The following is an 18,792-nucleotide window of genomic DNA, read 5'->3' on the forward strand; positions in this document are numbered from 1 at the left end:
AAGGCATTTACATTTTTTTAATGATGTTTTTTTCTGTCATTCCCCTCCTGCTCCATAACTTTTAAACATCTAATAATGTGTATGGATGAATGAATGGGAAAAATATCTCAGCTTGACAAAAAGAGTCATGGTACTTCCAACATCATCCTACAAAGCAAAAAAAATCGTTACAAGTTAGTGCTTATATGAGCAGATGTAATTGTTTTGTGTGTAAAACACATGCTGAAATATATCTAACTACAGAACATCTCACACACACACACACACAAAAAAAGTGCCATTGATTAGAGCACAACTAAAAAGCAGAACAGGCATTGAATTTGCCTGCCTGCTGCTAGTTTTCCTGCCTTTGGTAAGGCAGGCTTTTCCTGCCTAGTTTTCCCTTCCTCTTTGGAATTAAACTCTTCCTGGGCTTGTGATGAACCGATCAGACTTTGACCATGGATTCTAGGGCTGGGAAAGCCTCAGATGAGCTTGACCATCTTGCCTAAAAATTGGCTGCTGCCAAGAGGACAGGTTCTGCCTGACCGGGGGCTGGCAAGAGCTACAGCACATCAGTTCTGAGTTATAAGCATGAAAATTAAATTCACTTTTTAATTACAGTTGTGGTGTAGCAGGGTGTCAGTACCTGTGTGCACACCCAGTGCACTTGACCCTCTGTAATTGAACTGTCACAATTAATTGACTCGTCATTATGGGAGCTCACTGGATGAGAATTTGGGACAGTTCTTGAAATTCCCCCAGGCAGCTCCCACTGCATCTCATGCCATTTGTGTGCTTAAACGTCTTGATTAACATCAGGGGTGGTCCCTGCTACAGAATTGATCAACTTATACATAGATAAGATGTTTGTAAATAGTTAAGATAAATTATTCCTACAGAAACACTAACAAGACCAAGGAGAGTCTTTTCTGCATAGTTAAGACATTTAAGAGATGCTTTGTCTGTACTGAATACAATCAACAGCAATGCATCATGCACGTTCTGGAGTGTTCACATGGGACTGCGTGTTACAAGAACTGAGCAGAACCAGTTCCGAGAGTCTCACCTGGTCCAGCTGCTAAAGCTGCCGCAAAGCCCATTGCAACAGAGACTCTTGTCGCCATCCAGTCAGCAACTGACTGTCCCGGCTGGGAGATCCGATTCCCCACTGCGAGCCAAGTTCCCACTAAATTACATTTTCTTTTTTAACAAACACTGTCTTAAGAGTATCTGAGCAACCCCAGCTACATAACTCACCCTTCCCCTTGTGTCAGCCTTGATAGTCATCTCACTCCTCTTGGCAAGCTGAATCAACTCAAGGTGGTAAGAACTTATCCATGAGAAGAAACAGATGAAAAATCACTAGTTTAAGGAGTTAAATGACCTCCTCAAGGTGCTTCACCAAGCAGAGTTGTCCACAGCTTGCCGGCGAGGCCGTGGGGGACAGCACCTTTCCCCAGCACCCAACTACAGGCTCAGCGCAGCCACGTGAGTAAACGCGGGCAGCCGGTCCCCTGCTGCAGCTAATCGCCATGGGTTGCCACGAAGGGTCGTCTTTGCTTTCACCTACTCGTTAAAGGTGCACACGTTTTATCCTTCACTGTTTTATCAAAGAAAAACTGTTCGGCTGAGTCCAGTGACTTCGCTGATAAGGCTTCCCCTCCCCCCTTATTTGTAGTAGATGAGTATAGTTTCATGTAAACTAACACACTGCTTTCCAGGTGTATTATTTGATTATTACTGTCTCTGCAAGCTTCCATCTGTAATCTCTAATCACCCAGTTCTGGTCTATTAGGATTTCCTGTTGTAAAAACCTGTGGTCAGTATACATAAACAGTATCTACATTCTATTACTTTCAGCAAAGCAAGAATGACTCGAATTGTGAATGAATTGATTTTTTTAAATTTCCCTAAAGAGTACTTCTCTACCTTCTATTAACTATTTCTACCTCTAAAACCATTAAATATGATACGTAGTCTTAATCTGATTCGCAGGTATTAAAAAAGAGTAAACAAGCCAGACACAGCCACTGAATATCCCTACAACTCCAAATCATAAGAATTCCTCCCTTTTAATGAATGTATTTTTTCCTAAGCAGACTAGCTACCACACCATAAGTAAAGGGATGGTATGGGAAAACTGCTGGATACTCCAGTATCCAAATTTACAAATTTTGTCCAGTAATCTAATACTGTAGGCAAAGTTGCTTGTTATTTATTTACAAAAACACACATATAGCTACAACACTGCAATGGCTGTATGCTTCAAGGAGAAAAATCAGCTACTGTTGCTGTCGTCCTTACTGTAAAACAACAGGTTAAGTGAATACACATGTGAAAATCATGATAAACAGAGGAGGTATGTACTGTTCAGAATATGATGGGTGGGTTATGCTCTTCAGCAACAGAATCTGCATGAAACTGAACTATGGATTAACAGGAATTGTTACCGTGAAAAAGTAAGTTTGCACACATATTCATAGAATCAAAGGATAATTTGGGTGTGAAGCAACCTCAGGAAGTCTCTAGTCCAGACCAGGCTGCTCAGGGCTGTATCCAGATCTGGAAAGCCCCTGAGGGCAAAGACTGCATCAACTCTCCAGCAGGCTCTTCCAGCCAAAGTTTCTGCAGAATCCTACTCAAGAACTGTGCTGGAAGCATTGGTCTGAAGATCTGAAGTACTCTATTTCTCTGGCATGTTTTATAAGTCACAGAAGCTGCTTTGCAATATACCTTATAAACACCAGCTCACAGAGGAATGCAGAACAGTTGCAGGAATGTGCCTGTTTGATCGCACGACCAGCAATAAAGGTTAATTACAAGAGAAAACCAGACTGTCAGCAGCTCCATTTTAACAGCCACATAAGGCTGTGATGCTACCTAATGCAAACAGGCAGACCATAAGCATCGCTGCCTTCAAAAAACCATTTTCACTTGTTAATAAAAATTAGCCTTGATTTTAGATGTTCAGCCTGATGTCCACCATGTTAGGAATTTTTTATAAAACTTATAATCTGCAACAAGTCTTTTGAGTATTAGAACATTATAAGTAAAACTTAAAGTTACACTTCAACCACTTTTAACAAATAGTGTCATATCTAGATTAGAAAGTTGAAATAATGTCAAATCGCCATTTGTTGCTAAGCTACTCATGCAAAGCAAGTTATGAGTAATAACAGATCTATTCAAAACTTCAAAGGAAATCAGAGGCTTTTATAAGTATGACAATTCATCCTAAATTACATCTTAAAAATCCTCAAAGTGCCTGAAGTTTTGAGAGCCTATCTTGGGGGAAACAAGAAACTCTGCTCATCTCACTAGAAAGTCCACTTTGGAACTTGGAAACGAGTGTCCCTCAACTCCACTACAGATGCCAAATTATGACTGATCTCAACTACACACTTGGATGTGATCTGGATTTCAACTGTTGCAAAAATATGCTTAAATAGGTATTTTCCCAATTGGAAATGTAGAATGCCATGCTTAAAGAGGTCCTCCAGAAGTGGTCTAGAAGGAATCACCATAGGGATACCATCCTTGCCAAGGTCAGAGCAATGAAGACTGTAGGTGGAATTGAACATTTGGGGACCATTCTCCTTTTTCCAAACCATGCAGCTCAAGGAGCCACATTACAGACCTATCTGCAAGGGAAGAATGAGAGCGGGGAAATGCATCAGTCTTCTACAACAGCATTTTATGAGATAGTGAGTTCATAAAAAGTAGTTTGTTTCTGAAAATTCCCATTCAAATTGTGATTTAACGTGGAGATTTTATGGGTGTAAATTCCACAAATCTGTGTGGTCTGTTTGTGTTTTACTTAGGTTTTGGTTGGTTGGTTTTTAAAACTGCAAAATCAGGATGCAGCAGTCCGATGTAAAGGGCAGTATACATATTTCCAAGATATTGATAACATACCTTCTCGTGAGGGAGGAGAAGAAACTGTTTATTTCAACTGCATGTAGCGTGAGCCACTGATGTTAAGAGGTCACTGACTCATAAAGATTATGACCATCTTTTAAAATAAGGTGGGTGTTGTACAGTTTTTAATGCAGGGTTTTTTCTAGAAAAGCAGCTAAGGGTTAGTATGATAAAAGATACATCTACATGGAGGTTTCTGTGGCTACTCTCAAAAATCAGTTTACCTCAGAAAAAAAATGCATGGGAGGAGACAACAGAGCAAATTTTTGCACCTTACTATGTAATGAATTCCCTCCAGAAGAGTCAGAATGCCTGATGCAGTGAAATAATAAACACTGTAAACAAAACATTAGAATCTGGTTTTTGGTTAATGAAGACCTACTGACTGACTGCATTCTTCAAATTCCTTATATACTGGGTGGTTTTATTAAGAATGCTTTTCTATAAACAATTATCTCTTAATGAATATACAAACATCCCCTTGAGCAGCAGCAGCGAAATGATCAACTACACCACATCAGCTCCTCCTTGTTTTAATCAGTCTTTGAATATGTAAGTATTCCAGAACTAGAACTGATACATTTGCAAATTTTCCTATAAGCAGTTGCCTTCCTCACATTTACTAAAGGCAAGAAAACCCAAGAAGCTGAGTTTTTAAAAATACAGCTGGCAAGTAATTCTTAAAATTTATCATCCCTTTTCACTATCAGTAGCATGCAGCGGCTAGCTATAAAGCTGGATGCTCCCCCTCTACTCTGCTCTCATGAGACCCCACCTGCAGCACTGCGTTCAGCTCTGGGACCCCAACATAAGAAGGATGTGGACCTGTTGGAGCGAGTCCAGAGGAGAGCCATGAAGATGATCAGAGGGCTGGAGCACCTCTCCTATGAAGACAGGCTGAGAGAGTTGGGGTTGTTAAGCCTGGAGAAGAGAAGGCTCCAGGGAGACCTTACAGCAGCCTGCCAGTACCTAAAGGGGGCCTGCAGGAAAGCCGGAGAGGGACTTTTTACAAGGGCATGTAGTGATAGGACAAGGGGTAATAGCTTTAAACTGAAAGAGGGTAGATTTAGATGAGATATTAGGAAGAAGTTCTTCACTGTGAGGGTGGTGAGGCACTGGAACAGGTTGCCCAGAGAGGCTGTGGATGCCCCATCCCTGGTAGTGTCCAAGGCCAGGTTGGATGGGGCTTTGAGCATCCTGGTCTAGTGGAAGGTGTCTCTGCCCACAGCAGGCAGGTTGGGAACTAGATGATCTTTAAGGTCCCTTCCGACGCAAACCATTCTATGATTCCATGATGATCCTAAAAGAAGGCACAAACACTAACTCACTGTTTAATGCTCAAGATGTCACACCCCAGGATCATCAGCCTTTTTCTCTCCCCCAGTGCAATGGGATCCTCGCAGCGCACTGGTCCAAATGATAACTTTATGTTGATTCATGGATGATCTTGTCCAGGAATCACCAACGTCTCCCCTTTACTACACCAGATTTAGATATTCCATTTTTATTATGAACAGAAACACTTCTGAATTCAGTGCTTGATAGTGACTGACAATGAATGAATCAGAAACTAACTACCAACAGCAACCATTCCCAAGTTTTCAAAGGTAAAACATTTGCATATTGAGACCTCCAAGGATGTCTCTTTTGCATAGCACAGTCTTCTTTTGCTCATCAGTAACATCAGCATCTCAGTATTACTCAGGTTTTGATTGAGTATTAATATTTCCAGGAAAAATACAGTTTCAACAAGCCATGGAATTAGACCCCTCTTTTCCCTGTGGACAGATACAGCCCGAGGTCCAGGCACTTTACTCCAACCCCGTGAAGATCTGACCTGGAAGAACCACCACAGCAGAACACCTCTGTACTCAGCACCTTGTTGGACTTGAGAGGGCAGCTACCAATTTGGTTGCTTTCCTTGCTTCATGTTTGAGGTATTTAAGATCCACATGCCTTACAACACTGAACATAACCAATCATGTCAGGGTCGTCCCTGCTTCAGGATGACAATCCTAAAGTCTCCAAGAGCACAACTTCCTTCAAGCTCCAACTGCAAACAGCAATTATCAATAGTAGACCAGATTGGAAACAAACTTTCAGAAACCAAAGGGGATGCACACTAACTGCAGACTTCACAGCCTTCTACACCTATTCTGAAGTATTTCCACATCCACGATCACCACCTGGACTGCAGGAAGCCTTTGAGAAGTCATCATCCATTGACAAATACGGCTTATGTCCTAAAGAAAAGGATAAAGTCATTGATGTACTGTGTCACAACAGCCATTTATCCAAAACACTTTCTATTGTCCTTCTGGATAAAGGCAGATAAGGACAAGCAAAGCACAAAGGGTAGGATACTGGCAAAGTAACCTGTTAAAACCAAAAAGCCTGAGAGGGAGGCAGTTAATGAAATTCTTTTACACCGGAGACTGTCCCATCAGATCTTAGGTGATGGGAACATGAGAAATTTCTCAGTATCCTATGGAAGATGTAAAGTTTAGTCATTAACACCAAAATGTTATTTTTTAAGTCACCACAGTATCTTGCGTTTGTGGCAGAAAAAATAATAAAATTCAATGAATGTTTTGTTTTTCCAGCATAGCACTGATGTTTCTGCTCAGCAGAAGAAAAACATGTTGTGCTAGTTTTAGCTGGGATAGAGTTAATTTTCTTCATAGTAGCTAGCATGGGGCTGTGGTTTGGATTTGTGCTGAAGACAGTGTTGGTAAGGCTGAGATGTTTTCGTCCCTGCTGAGCAGTGCTTACCCAGAGCCAAGGGCTGTTCTGCTCCTCACCCCACCCCACCAGCGAGGAGGCTGGGGGGGCACAAGGAGTTGGAGGGGACACAGCCGGGACAGCTGACCCCAGCTGACCCGAGGGATATTCCAGACCATAGGACGTCATGCTTGGCATATAAAGCTGGGGAAGAAGAAGGAAGGGGGGATGTTGGGAGTGATGGCGTTTGTCTTCCCAAGTCACCGTTAGGTGTGATGGAGCCCTGCTGTCCTGGAGATGGCTGAACACCTGCCTGCCCATGGGAAGTGGGGAATGGATTCCTTGTTTTGCTTTGCTTGCGTGCGCAGCTTTTGGTTTACCTATTAAACTGTCTTTGTCTCAGCCCACAAGTTTTCTCACTTTTACTCTCCTGATTCTCTCCCTCATCCCATTGGGAAGGAGTGAATGAGCAGCTGTGTGGGGCTGAGTTGCTGGCTGGGTTAAACTTGTTCAGAGGGTTGTAGTACAAATCTCCACAAATAATGCATTGCAAAATTATAACTGAAAACATTTAGACCCTTCTAGATGACAAAATGATGATACTACCACTGTCTCTTCTGAAATAACTTGTGACCTATGAGCAATGACTGACAACCAGATCCTTTTCTAACTTCAAGTCCAATAAACGAGAGGGCATTGAAGCGATGACAGCTCAGTTAAGCATAGCCAGTCACTGTCAGATATAAGTTTAACCTTTTTAAAGGGTATTATTAAAACATTTTTTATGAATGCTGAAGTATTAATGCCACAACCGCAAGTCTGGCTTCTTAGGAGGAAGAAGTACCCATTCAACACAACAGGAGGATGTAAAACAGTAGTAGATATCATATGAAACAATGCCTACAGATATTACTAAGAACATCTACAAGGGGGTAGCTGCTTTGCTGCTTTTTTCTCCAAACTGCTATTAGACAGCTGATTACTGCCTCATGATAACATACTTTTAATAATGGAGTAAAAAACCCACTGATTCAAATAACCTCATTTAATGCTACTGCAACATGTCAAATATTGCTAGGCACTTCTATGGTCCTTAACCTGGTACCTGCAGGCCACAAGCTATCATGTTTTTACCCTCAAAATGTCTCATGACAAGGGATGCCTGATATCAGAGAGGTCACACAAAGTTTTGTGGGAGACCAAGACTCTGTGCCTCTGTTCTGAGTTCTCAGCTGGTATCCTAAGCTTGTGCAAACCTTTCTGTATGACACTATAAACTGAAAATACAAAACATTTACAAAAATGCATAAAGTACTGTAAATTTTTTTTATTATTATTATTTGATGTAAATTTTATATTTTACCAAAGGTACTTTTATTCTTCATTTACAAAGCCAAAAATGTATCTGGATCACTTGCAAGTCAAATAGAGATATCAGATGAAAAAACATTTTTCAATGACCGGTTACCTGAGTTACAGTGCAATATTTAATTTCAGACAGTATTGCTCTTAAGACTTTTTACAGTAAGAAACAATATGCTTTTTCAAGTCAAAACCTAAATCAGTGCTTGTCATAAATTTCAGAATTCTCGTGAACGAACAACATGAAATATCTTACATAACATATACTATACATTTTTGCTTGCCTCTACAATAAATAAATACCCTGGATGACTTAAGTATTAGCAAAAATATTTACAAAACCAAGATAAAACACAGTATAAAATTTTTTCAAAGATATATTTCTTCCGAGAAACAGTTTGGTACCAAGAGTGAAATTTCAAGTCTTACAAAATTGCTTCTCACTTATGTAAATTCATGAAGGTAAATAAATAAGACTGAATTATACAAACAAACATTGATATCCTCACATGGGTTTATGCAGTAAAAGTATGTATCTCTTCTTGGGAGTATCCAAGATCCTTCAAATATCTGAAAGTCAGAAATCAAGTTGGTAATATTAATATTTGGAACCTGAAACCTACCACAGACACAGCTGAAGCACAACTTCAGCACCACTATCTTGTTTTTATTCAGACATGCACAATGAAGTTTACTTTTGCAAATACATTTAGAAAACAATTCATACCCAGGAGCTCATATGTACTACGTGATTTTTTAGGATACTGAAAAAAATTCTAAAAATAAATACAGATATCATTTGAATTATCTTGGATTTCTCAATAGGTAGCATAATTATTCGCCAATTCCACCCTCCATTAGATCCATGCACCAGACTTCAGTAGGGCTGCAGAAATGCAAGTGATGTCCTTATTGGTTCAATATTTTGAAGCTGGGCAAGATAAAGTTAGAGAGCCTTTTATCTTTAAAAATATGGCATATAAAATAAGGCAAGTATTAGGTACAGACAAATAAATAAATGCATTAATTAAAAAAAAAAAAATAAATCAACCCAAGTGGTTGTGATAGAACTGCTTTGAATTTTGCTTTTTATAACTTAATTTGTCAAGCTAATGCCAACCCAGAAAGCTTATTTCCTATTATAGCAACTTTTCTATGAACATCAAATTAAAAGCAGCATTTAAAACCTTGGGGAAAAAAGGTCATTGTTAAAGAGGTGCTCTTAGGAAGTTTTGGACAACTTACTAGAGCTCATGAAATTTACATATTACTCATATTTACTTAGTTACACACTTCTACTTCTCAAGTATGATGCCAGGTTTTTTTTTAATGTAAAAAGTTTTCTCACAAAGCAGAAAACGTAAGGCTGTTTTTGAAAGACTACCAAATCAGTAACACTATAGCTGGTTAGGTGATCAAATTTTTTAAAAATTCCTCATTCTCTAGTTCATCATTTAAAATACTCACTGTACTCCTTGTTCTGTAAAAGGTGTTGGACCACAGATGCAGATAAGCACTTTGGAGTCTTTTCTGCTTCTTTTCACAAACTCAGAGAGAAGAGAAGAAGAAATCTTCCCCTGTTTACCCACCCAGTCCTTTGTTGGTTGTGAAAGAATGAATTGAACCTCAAACCTGGCAAGCAGAAGAATATTTCATAAATATTGCCTCTGATTAGAAATCTGCTACACAAAATGCTAGTGACTGAGACACTGATGTTTCCTGTGATTACTTTCCTGTTCTGCTCAGCTCCCACTGCACGGTATCAGATCTCAGACATTTAGTTGTTCCTACCAATCAAGTCAATCAAATCACCTCCAGTATTGTGTATTTAATTATTTAACCCAATCTTTCAATCTTAAAAGTTTTAGCTGTATATTTCACCTTACAAAGAAAAACAGCTGGTACCAATTAAGATACTAAAGCACAGATTTTACTGTTCCGTCATTCATTTATACAAATGTTGGTGTAGGTCAGTACACAAGTAGTGAAATGAGAATGCTTAGCCAAACTTGTGAAAATGTCAGTACAATTTCATTAATGATAAAATACTATAACTGGTTTCAAAAACTCACTGACAGTAGTTATTGAGTAAAAACCAAGCACTCGTGTACCTGAGGCTCCTGTTGAAATGGAGAAAGGGGTTTGACTGTAAATTTACACAATGTCTAGACTATGAAACTTTGAATGTGCCAGACATCACCAGGTTATGACATAATATTGATTTTTCACTTCAATGTTGTGAAGGAACAAGTGAATTAATTTGTTCATGCAATTTCAAAAAAGAATTAAGTAAGCATAAATAAAACATACTTCTATCACGTAAAATCTAGGCAGTGACAATTTATCTAGTGATAAAAGCAAGGGAACTGAAATTAAAAGGCAACCTGATATTCCTATGCCTCCTGACAGAACTATGGCCTGCTAAATGAAGTTGACATTACACGTGCACTAGTGCATTTTTTTCCTGCAATTACATTGGAATTGAGGAAAAAAATGCAACAATTAGATAGTAAATAAAAATGAAAGTAATTAAAACTTTTAATTTCTAGATAAACATTTTCTCAACTAAGTGACACCAGAGAAACTTTTCAAGACTTCTCTAAATTCAGAATGTTGCTCCCAGGGTACACTATCCTTCTCTATCACTTCTGTGCTTCTCTTTGCATATCTGTATTTTCTATTGTTAACGCTTATTTTCCTCACCTTCAAAAAGCTTCTCAGACAGTCTTAAGAATCATCTCATCTAGCATATCATCTCCAACAAACATCTATTAAACTGTCAAATCAAATCCCCGGCTTCCTATGGGACCTATAGAACATAATGGCATAGCCGCCTGCTGCTATACATCCGTGACCAATATAAACACATCTTCCACTCCCTAGGTTTCATTAAATTCTTAGTTAAGTTTCCAGAATCAGGATCTGTCTTTGGGCCAAAGCTGTACAGTTAGTCTAAGCCCCAAGACTTGTTCTCCTATACACTGGGATTGTACAAGTTGTTCTCCACAAGACTTTTAAATACCTTTCACTTTTAAGAGCTAATTGCTCCAGTTGGTTTCTCCAAAGTATGTCATCTTCTGTTTTGTTGAAGAAGATCAGCCTCACTGTCCTTAAAAAAAAAAAAAAAAAATAAAATAAATTAACTGCAGATTATTTCTGTATTTGAAACACATGTTAAAGAATCAGAACTTACTGCATTATACAGAAGCCTTTTACTTACTTTTTTTTTTTTTTCAACTCTGCAATCCTCAAATCTTTTTGCCACTAACCCAATATAGTTTCTTTCTTGCTGTACCTGAAAGTCTGTTGGACTTGTGACCTCTCTTCTAAATGTCATAACCCTGTCTGCAGTTGCAACCTCTAGTTCAGGAACTGCTGTCCTAAGAAAAATAAAATCTCTTGAAGTTACTAAGACCTGAATGAAATTACAATATATCTTGTCAAGTTTTATCTAGTGGTTTCTCAATATTGTTTGAGCACTACAATTAACAGCTGGTATATGAACACTGTACGCCTTTTTAATATTACATACACCAGCTTGTACAGATGAAACTGGAATTTCAAGGTTATGTCAATATTAATTTCAAAAAGATGGAATCTAAACACATAGAGTAAGAGTAAGAGTAAGTAAGAGAAAATTAACTCGTAACTTGAAGAGCAAACTACAGCTCTGTACCAGGTTATTTTATTCCTACTTTATTTGTTGACTTATAAAATGTACTTAGCTGGAAAGCTACTGTTTACAAGCATTATATTTGCCAGATAGTTCTCATAAAAACTAAATGCTCTGTCATTAAGGCCAGTGCTATTATCTCTTCAGATTTTTATGCTACAGTGGAGGTAAAACACAGAAAGACTGACTTTACAAAACAGAATTTACCATTTGATGAAGCCACATAAACCTAACTTCTCCTTTATTGCTAATGACAGACTAATACCCTGGGGACAACTGATACAAGACAGACGATGTGCTCTTAAACGCGAGCAGTTCCTAACTGCACCCCACAGGGCTTTAAGCGACCGTTGTTTTTTTCTACTCAGGCACAGCTCTGAGCAGAGAGCGCACGTTGCTGCGGTGCCAGAAGCAGTAAGTTCAGTGCCCTGCTTGCAGGAAGCCGGAGCGCTGGGACACCTGGCACAGAAACACAAGCAGAACCACACGGGTAGCTGCCAGCTAAGCCTGCTGGTCCAGTACACCACACAGACCTGCAGCTCCAGCTCTGTAACGTGGCACTCCGCTACCCAGTGTCCCTTTTACACGCGGCCGACCTTGCTTCTGAGAGACTAGCGCTAGACACAGTATGTTTATGTGACGCTGCTCTGAAACTATGAATTCCCATCACCTCCTCCTCTCTACCTTGCCGACAGCCATCTTTCACACATGCACATGACATATGCTAGGGCTTCTGCTGAGCGTTCATCATCTCCAGCTGTTCTTCAACTGCAATTTAAAAGCCTATATTCTCCCAGGCTGAAGATACCACATTTTTCTGACTTCTAACCTTTTCCCCTTTTGGAATTTGGCAGCACTTCAAGATACCAGGAAGTATCTTTGGCATCTGATGTAGCTTGTAAGACAAGAGATCATCCTCTACTTAGGAGAAGCACGTTCATTTTCTGCTGCCAAAATATAAAACTGAGGTATGACTGTTGTCATATACACAGGTATGTGTATATAATACACATCATCAGTAGTGTTATTGAGAGAAGGAGGTTTCAGATGCATTACAACTCAAAATAAGTTACAATGTACAAGCTTTGGAAAACTTGCCTGGTATAGAACAAAACAACCCCAAATCAGCTATGCTGCATTTTTAAATACTAAAATCACCTTATTCAGAAGCTAGCATGTACCAAAAATCTAGGTTCCTTACATGCTTCCCAGGGTCCACTTCTCTGACAACATGAAAAATAAAGCTCACTTCAAGAATGTAGTGCTGTCAAAGCTGGCATGGTGCACCACTGCATCAAGTGTTACTCAGGTGGGGGAAAAAGTCAATAAAAGGTGCACAGGAAAGCCATGCATTTTGTTCGTGGGCACAAAGGTAGAAATGGTTATTTGGAGAATAATGCTTTGAGACACCCTTACTGATACTCCCCAGTGTAGATAAATATATCCGCTGCAGTACTGCTCAGTACTCAACACTATGAAGAGAACAGAAAACTCCAAAACTTGGAATGAACTGGTAACAGTTTTGCTAGAAATGAGGGAGAAAACAGCTAAAAGGAAGAGGTGGAGATTTAGATATGATCCCCACCAGTACAGAAGAGCTGGTTGACAGAATGATGACAGAAGTTTAGATAACAAATGAGAAACTTCATCAGCCCTTTGGAAGGAAATAGGGAGAATCTAACGTACTGGAAACTACTTCAAGGGATGTAGATTTTAATAAACTCAAAAAACTGGTATGCAAGATCTTATGGAAAGCTGTACAGAGAGAGTAGTTAAAGGGACCCTGAGAGGATTTTAACACAGAGCAAGAAGAGGAGGTCGAAAAAGTTACAAAATCATCTTCTAAACAAGAATGATGATGAAAGTAGGACACTATATTAAAAGTGAATATGAGAACAGAGTGGTAATTTAGGAATGAAATGCTGGAGAAAATACAGGATACAACTCTCAAGGAGAATCAAGAATAGACTACAAACATCCTATACTTACTTGATAAGAGTGTTAGCCCTCTACCTAGTGTTGAGTGCCTTTGTGCCTCAGTCTTCTTTAAGAAACGTATCCACCTGATCACAGTTATACACCACCAGTAAAAAGGAGCAAAAATCTCATTTTAAACAGGAAAAAACAGCATAGAGGACCAATACTCTTTTTGAATTAATACTTTGGCCAAAAAAAATTTGGCCCTGCAAGAGAAGAAACAAGGCTGAAGGAAGAGCATTATGACTTCATGCACAAAAGGATACTGCAGAGAGGAAGAGAAGAAATTGTTTTCCACATTTACCACAGGCAAAAAATAACAGACTTAAAAGATAATAGGGAGACTTTGGCTAGACAGTAAGAATAGAAATCCAATGATCCAAGCCCATTACATCACAGCAAATGCTGCCTAGGGAAGCTGTGGATTCTCCAGCGTTTGCAGTGCAGCCCCAGAGGTTCAGCAGCGCTCACCCAGCACTACAGACAGACACTGCTTCTCCACCCTCAGGTGACAAGTTGGTCATTATTCAGATCCTTCCTCAACTTTCTGCAATTTGTGCTCTAGTGTGTGCAATCCAAGTTTACAGGAATCGTTACTTTTCACAGTAAGATAATTTTATGCAAATTATATTTATATTGTTTATATATACATATAATCTCATGTATATAAATAGTATATATAAATACATATACACACACATATATATGAAAGACACTCTTACAATATTTTCCCAAAAGAGAAAGTGAGAGTTAGAGAGCAAGTATAAGGCCAAGAAACTCAGTTGCCTAGAGAAGTCAGAAAAACAAAGCCTTAGGTGTCTGCATATAAACAGAACCAGTACCAGATCAAATCATTCCAGCACCTAACAAGCCTCCACGGCGAGAAGGAAAAAAAAAAAAAAATTTACTTTGACTACTAAGAAAACAGATGTTGCTGCATCCTAAGCTAACTGTAAGCATCGAGTTCCCATAAGAAATTGTGGTGAAGAGAGTTAAAATAAGCCACTCTGGTCATCTTTCAAGGACAGAGTAGATATGAACACTATCTGTGCAGTAGTAGTCTTTCACATGTTATCTATTCTGTTTATTCTGGTTATGGACAAAATGTCAAGATTCGCATCTTTTACTATGGTCTCCTTAGTTTTGCTTTCGTATTATCACAACTACCTTTACGTGACGTAGTAGTTTTCCCCTCAAGAAGAAGAAAAATAAATTTATTCCAAATTCACTTAGTAGTGTTTCCAAAGCATTTTGTCAGATGATACATTTATCTTTTGGATTCACAAAGCTAGCCAGCCACTTGTTATTCGCTACTGACAATACAGGATGCTTTGGAAGAGCCAAACAATACACAGTCTCTCTGCTCACAAAACAGGATTATATGTAATTGCTGAACAATAAACAAGAATAATGTCTGGGTTTAGATTTTTTCTAGAAACAGATTTCTGCAGCACATGTCATCCTTTTTACTTTTACTATGAAGACTAGTGTCCAATTAATCTATGTTGTTTCAAAATGTGCTTCATAAAGACATAATGAACCAAAACATCCTGTGCTTTTATTGAATAAAGCTCAGTATTAGAAATTAATCTCCATTACAAGAGTCCAAATTCAAGGGTACAGGAAAACAGTAGCAGGTCCGTTGAACTGTCCTCTGCAACAGCTTTAAAAAAAATATACAGTTCAGGTATATTTTTCGTTTTTATACTCTCCTGAATTACAATAGTTCACATTTACAAAAATGTAATCTGCTAAGAAATTCTGCAAGATGTGATTCTAGATGAAAATTTTTGCTAAAAGCAATGCAAGCACACATCACCTCTATCAAATTATGCCACTAAAGTAACTCTGCATTTCCTTTTAAAGTTGAGGTATTGTATACTCTCTTAGTTGTAAATGGACAATCAAATCAAGCAGAAGTACTACTTCTGAGGTTCTGAAGGACATAAGAGGCCAAAACAACCTGCTCACTTGACCAAGTAATGCTTCCTTCTGTAGATTTTACAAGCGGAGTACAGAATGCACATGTAATACACACCTTTTCATACATTTGAATATACTTAATGCTATGGTTACATAAGTCACACTTTTGTGAAAACTGAAACTCATCTGGTAAAAATGTGCAACAGTTGCTTAGCAGATGAAAACAATATAAAAGTATGTAGCTATTCTAATTGATTAAAGAGAAGCCATAACTAAACAGTTGTAAACCTCCTCAGTTCAAAAAACAGTATCTACATTGAAATATTTCAATACTAAAAAGAGGCACTCAATTGCAAAGCTAGTTTAAAAAAAAAAAAAAAAAAAAAGAAAAAACCAACAAAACCCACCCCCCTCAGATTTTCTCCTTGGTGAGCTTATTTGTATCACAACTAAAATCCAAAATGCAAATCAGTCCCTTTTGTTGATGGTAGCCAATAACCAAATATGTGTAAGTTCCCTAAGACTCTGACAGACTCTTCCCTGAAGCATGCCAGCTTTTGGCATAAGTTGAAGAAAAATACTTTCATACCATTTTATTTTGTTAATTGTTTTATTAACACTGAGGCTTGCCCATTACGTTTCATCCTCCCTATGGATTACTCTAGCTTGGGGTTAAATCATAAGAAGCGTACATACCGAAGGCAACCAACTTCAGTCAGAGCAAAATTCAGCAGTTTAACCATTGGTGTGAAGCCTGTGCCTGCTGCCAATAAAAAGAGATCTTCTGACGTCTGAACCTGTGACTTCTTAAAGTTACCTTCAGGATTGCTGACAGAAATATAATCTCCTTTATTAAAAAAAAACAAAATAAAATGGAATGGTAAACATTAATGAGATGAAAACAAGGTAACTGGTATTCTGATTCTTTTAAAGGCCCTTTCATATTGCGTTCATCTTTGTAATATTAGGGTTCCTTTCAAAAAGGTACTACACATTTCACACAAGGATCATTCTTGTCGTGATGAATTTTACACTATACGAGTACTGAAACAGAAAAGGAAGCACATCTTAAGTCTAATAAAATAGACCTAGTTTTCTTTATTCGAAAGTACAAAAAGTTGTTCTAAGAGTACATACAACTGAAGTGATCAACTATAATGTGTGGTACAGTTGACAGATCTGAACAGTGAAACATGAACACATTTGGAAGATCAGTCAGGAGAGCTTTATGTAATGGACAAGTCCTAGTTACAGTGAGGATAAGCCTGTACACTTAGGGCACGGAGAATAAGGCTTAAAAAAAAAAGCTTAGGTACGTCCCGATGTATAAGTAGGTAAACATAAGAACATCACAATACGCAGATAGTGAATCTGAAAAGATAAAGCAATCAGTGCAAAACCAAACACAAAAAACCCCAACAAATACTTACCAATTTGTAGGTGGTCAAGTGCCTGTGTGAACAGTCCACAGGAATAAATTTTGATCATTAAATATACATGTGCACCATCATGGCGAGGCGGTTCTTTGAAATCCAGCGGCAAAAAAGGCAATACGGGTGTGTATGGTTTTACTACTTCTGTCCCTAGACAGAAGACAAAAAGATAGCTGAAAAAACATGGAAAGTACTCTACATCCAGAAAGTTACTGCAAACAAATACCAAAATAAACAAACAGTAAACAAATAATCTGTATATCCCTTAATAATAACACCATTGCATGCTTTTATGCAAGTATGTTACTTTCCACTGCACCAGTTCTTATTACAGTAGCCTTCCACTCCCAGTTAAAATCTTCAGGCCACTGTACAATATGTTATTTCTACACTACTTAGCAATTCAAAACACTGGAAGAAAAGATCTGGAGTCATCCCCAAAGAACATGAAAACCTAAACATTTGCATTTAATTTCAAGTACCACAGCTTGATTTTTTTTCTAAATTGAAATAGAAGATTTTTAGTACTGCATGATTATATTTTCTTCCACTATCACTTCAGAAAGCTATTGTATAATGGTAGAAAAAAGATTGCAAGAGTTGGACACCAGCAAAGAATTACGTAGGCAGGAGGAAGACAAAACAGTTTGCAATTAAAGGATATTTAAAAATTCCTCTGAGAAATCTCTCTACCACGCATAGTGCAATGCAAGTACAGTGACTAGCATAACCACTAATATGCAAATTTTAAAAAGTACCCTTAAAAACCCCCCCCAGATATTTCTTTGACCTCCCATTTTATTTGTTTGCCTTTTACAACATTTTGAAGGATAGCACTTAAACAATGCTTTTCAAGATACATTCCTCTCACAACCTCATGTTATTATTAATATCATGCAACTGGAGTGTAGTGTTACCATGACTGCTATAAATCCCTCAAAGGAAAAAAAAAAAGCAGCAAAATTGCAACATTACCCTCTGCAGGCCAAAAAAGCTGCAAACTAAAAGGAACTGACTAATGATACATAACACACATACAATGAGCTTCCCCGCTTCAAAGATGAACAGCACTACTTCAGTAGAGAGAATGTTTTAAAGGGATAGTTGAAAGAGGAGCCAATAAGGTCAACAGTAAATGCCAGCCACCTTGATAGTCAGCTTTCCAGCAACATTAATCCAGTCAGTTAATTATTAAGCACCAATTGTGATCCTGGAAGCAGAGACTTTCTAACTACAACCAAGCAATCAGTGGCCATGCACTTGGCATTCTCCCGAGACTATGAAAAGGGATTTATGTTAATATATCCATGGCTACATTCTCAATTTTTCTTACCTGCAATGGTTTGTTTGAGGTAAACGTGTTGTCCAATGGGAACACAGAGATGTGTGCTCCTAGGCAACATTAAGCACAAGAGCTTGGTGTCGTGGGTAACTTCTGTCTTAGAAACCAACTTGCATTTTCTGTAGAACAGTCCTAAAAACATAGTTTTACTTTTTACTTAAGTCTCAATCTTTCCATTCTTATACATCTTTTAAGAAGAGATAGAGAAAGGTATATATTTCACTATGTACAGTTATAAAAAGACTATGAACAGATGCTTCTTGTACAAAAACATATAATTATTTTTCTATTTTTGGGCTAAGGACTCATTTATAGCATTACATTAGGCTCATAACAGACTGAATCTGTGAGTTATCAGCACTGACTGGGAAGAAGTAGAAAACCACCAAATACTAGCAGAAAGCAGAACCCCCTGTGCTACATTGCACCTGTACTAAATTCACCATATGACTACAGCATGA

The 18,792-nt window shown here is 38.3% G+C and overlaps 1 protein-coding gene across 4 annotated transcripts in view; it reads right to left on the reverse strand.

Moving 5' to 3' along the window:
- Positions 1-8,090: 8,090 nt before the first annotated feature.
- The window catches only part of LOC128139361 (cytochrome b5 reductase 4), a 45,830-nt gene continuing 35,128 nt past the window's right edge, over positions 8,091-18,792 (reverse strand). For 3 of the 4 annotated variants that reach the window (XM_052781601.1, XM_052781600.1, XM_052781604.1), the window contains 6 exons: positions 18,323-18,463; positions 16,987-17,139; positions 16,253-16,403; positions 11,006-11,092; positions 9,451-9,615; positions 8,091-8,553 (listed from right to left, as the gene is read on the reverse strand). In XM_052781601.1, coding sequence (XP_052637561.1) covers positions 8,499-8,553; positions 9,451-9,615; positions 11,006-11,092; positions 16,253-16,403; positions 16,987-17,139; positions 18,323-18,463 — 752 coding nt within the window. In that variant the 3' untranslated portion in view covers positions 8,091-8,498. The other variant, XM_052781602.1, reaches the window with a different exon arrangement.

This window comes from Harpia harpyja, chromosome 3, assembly GCF_026419915.1.
Source record: "Harpia harpyja isolate bHarHar1 chromosome 3, bHarHar1 primary haplotype, whole genome shotgun sequence".
NCBI classification, from domain to species: domain Eukaryota; kingdom Metazoa; phylum Chordata; class Aves; order Accipitriformes; family Accipitridae; genus Harpia; species Harpia harpyja.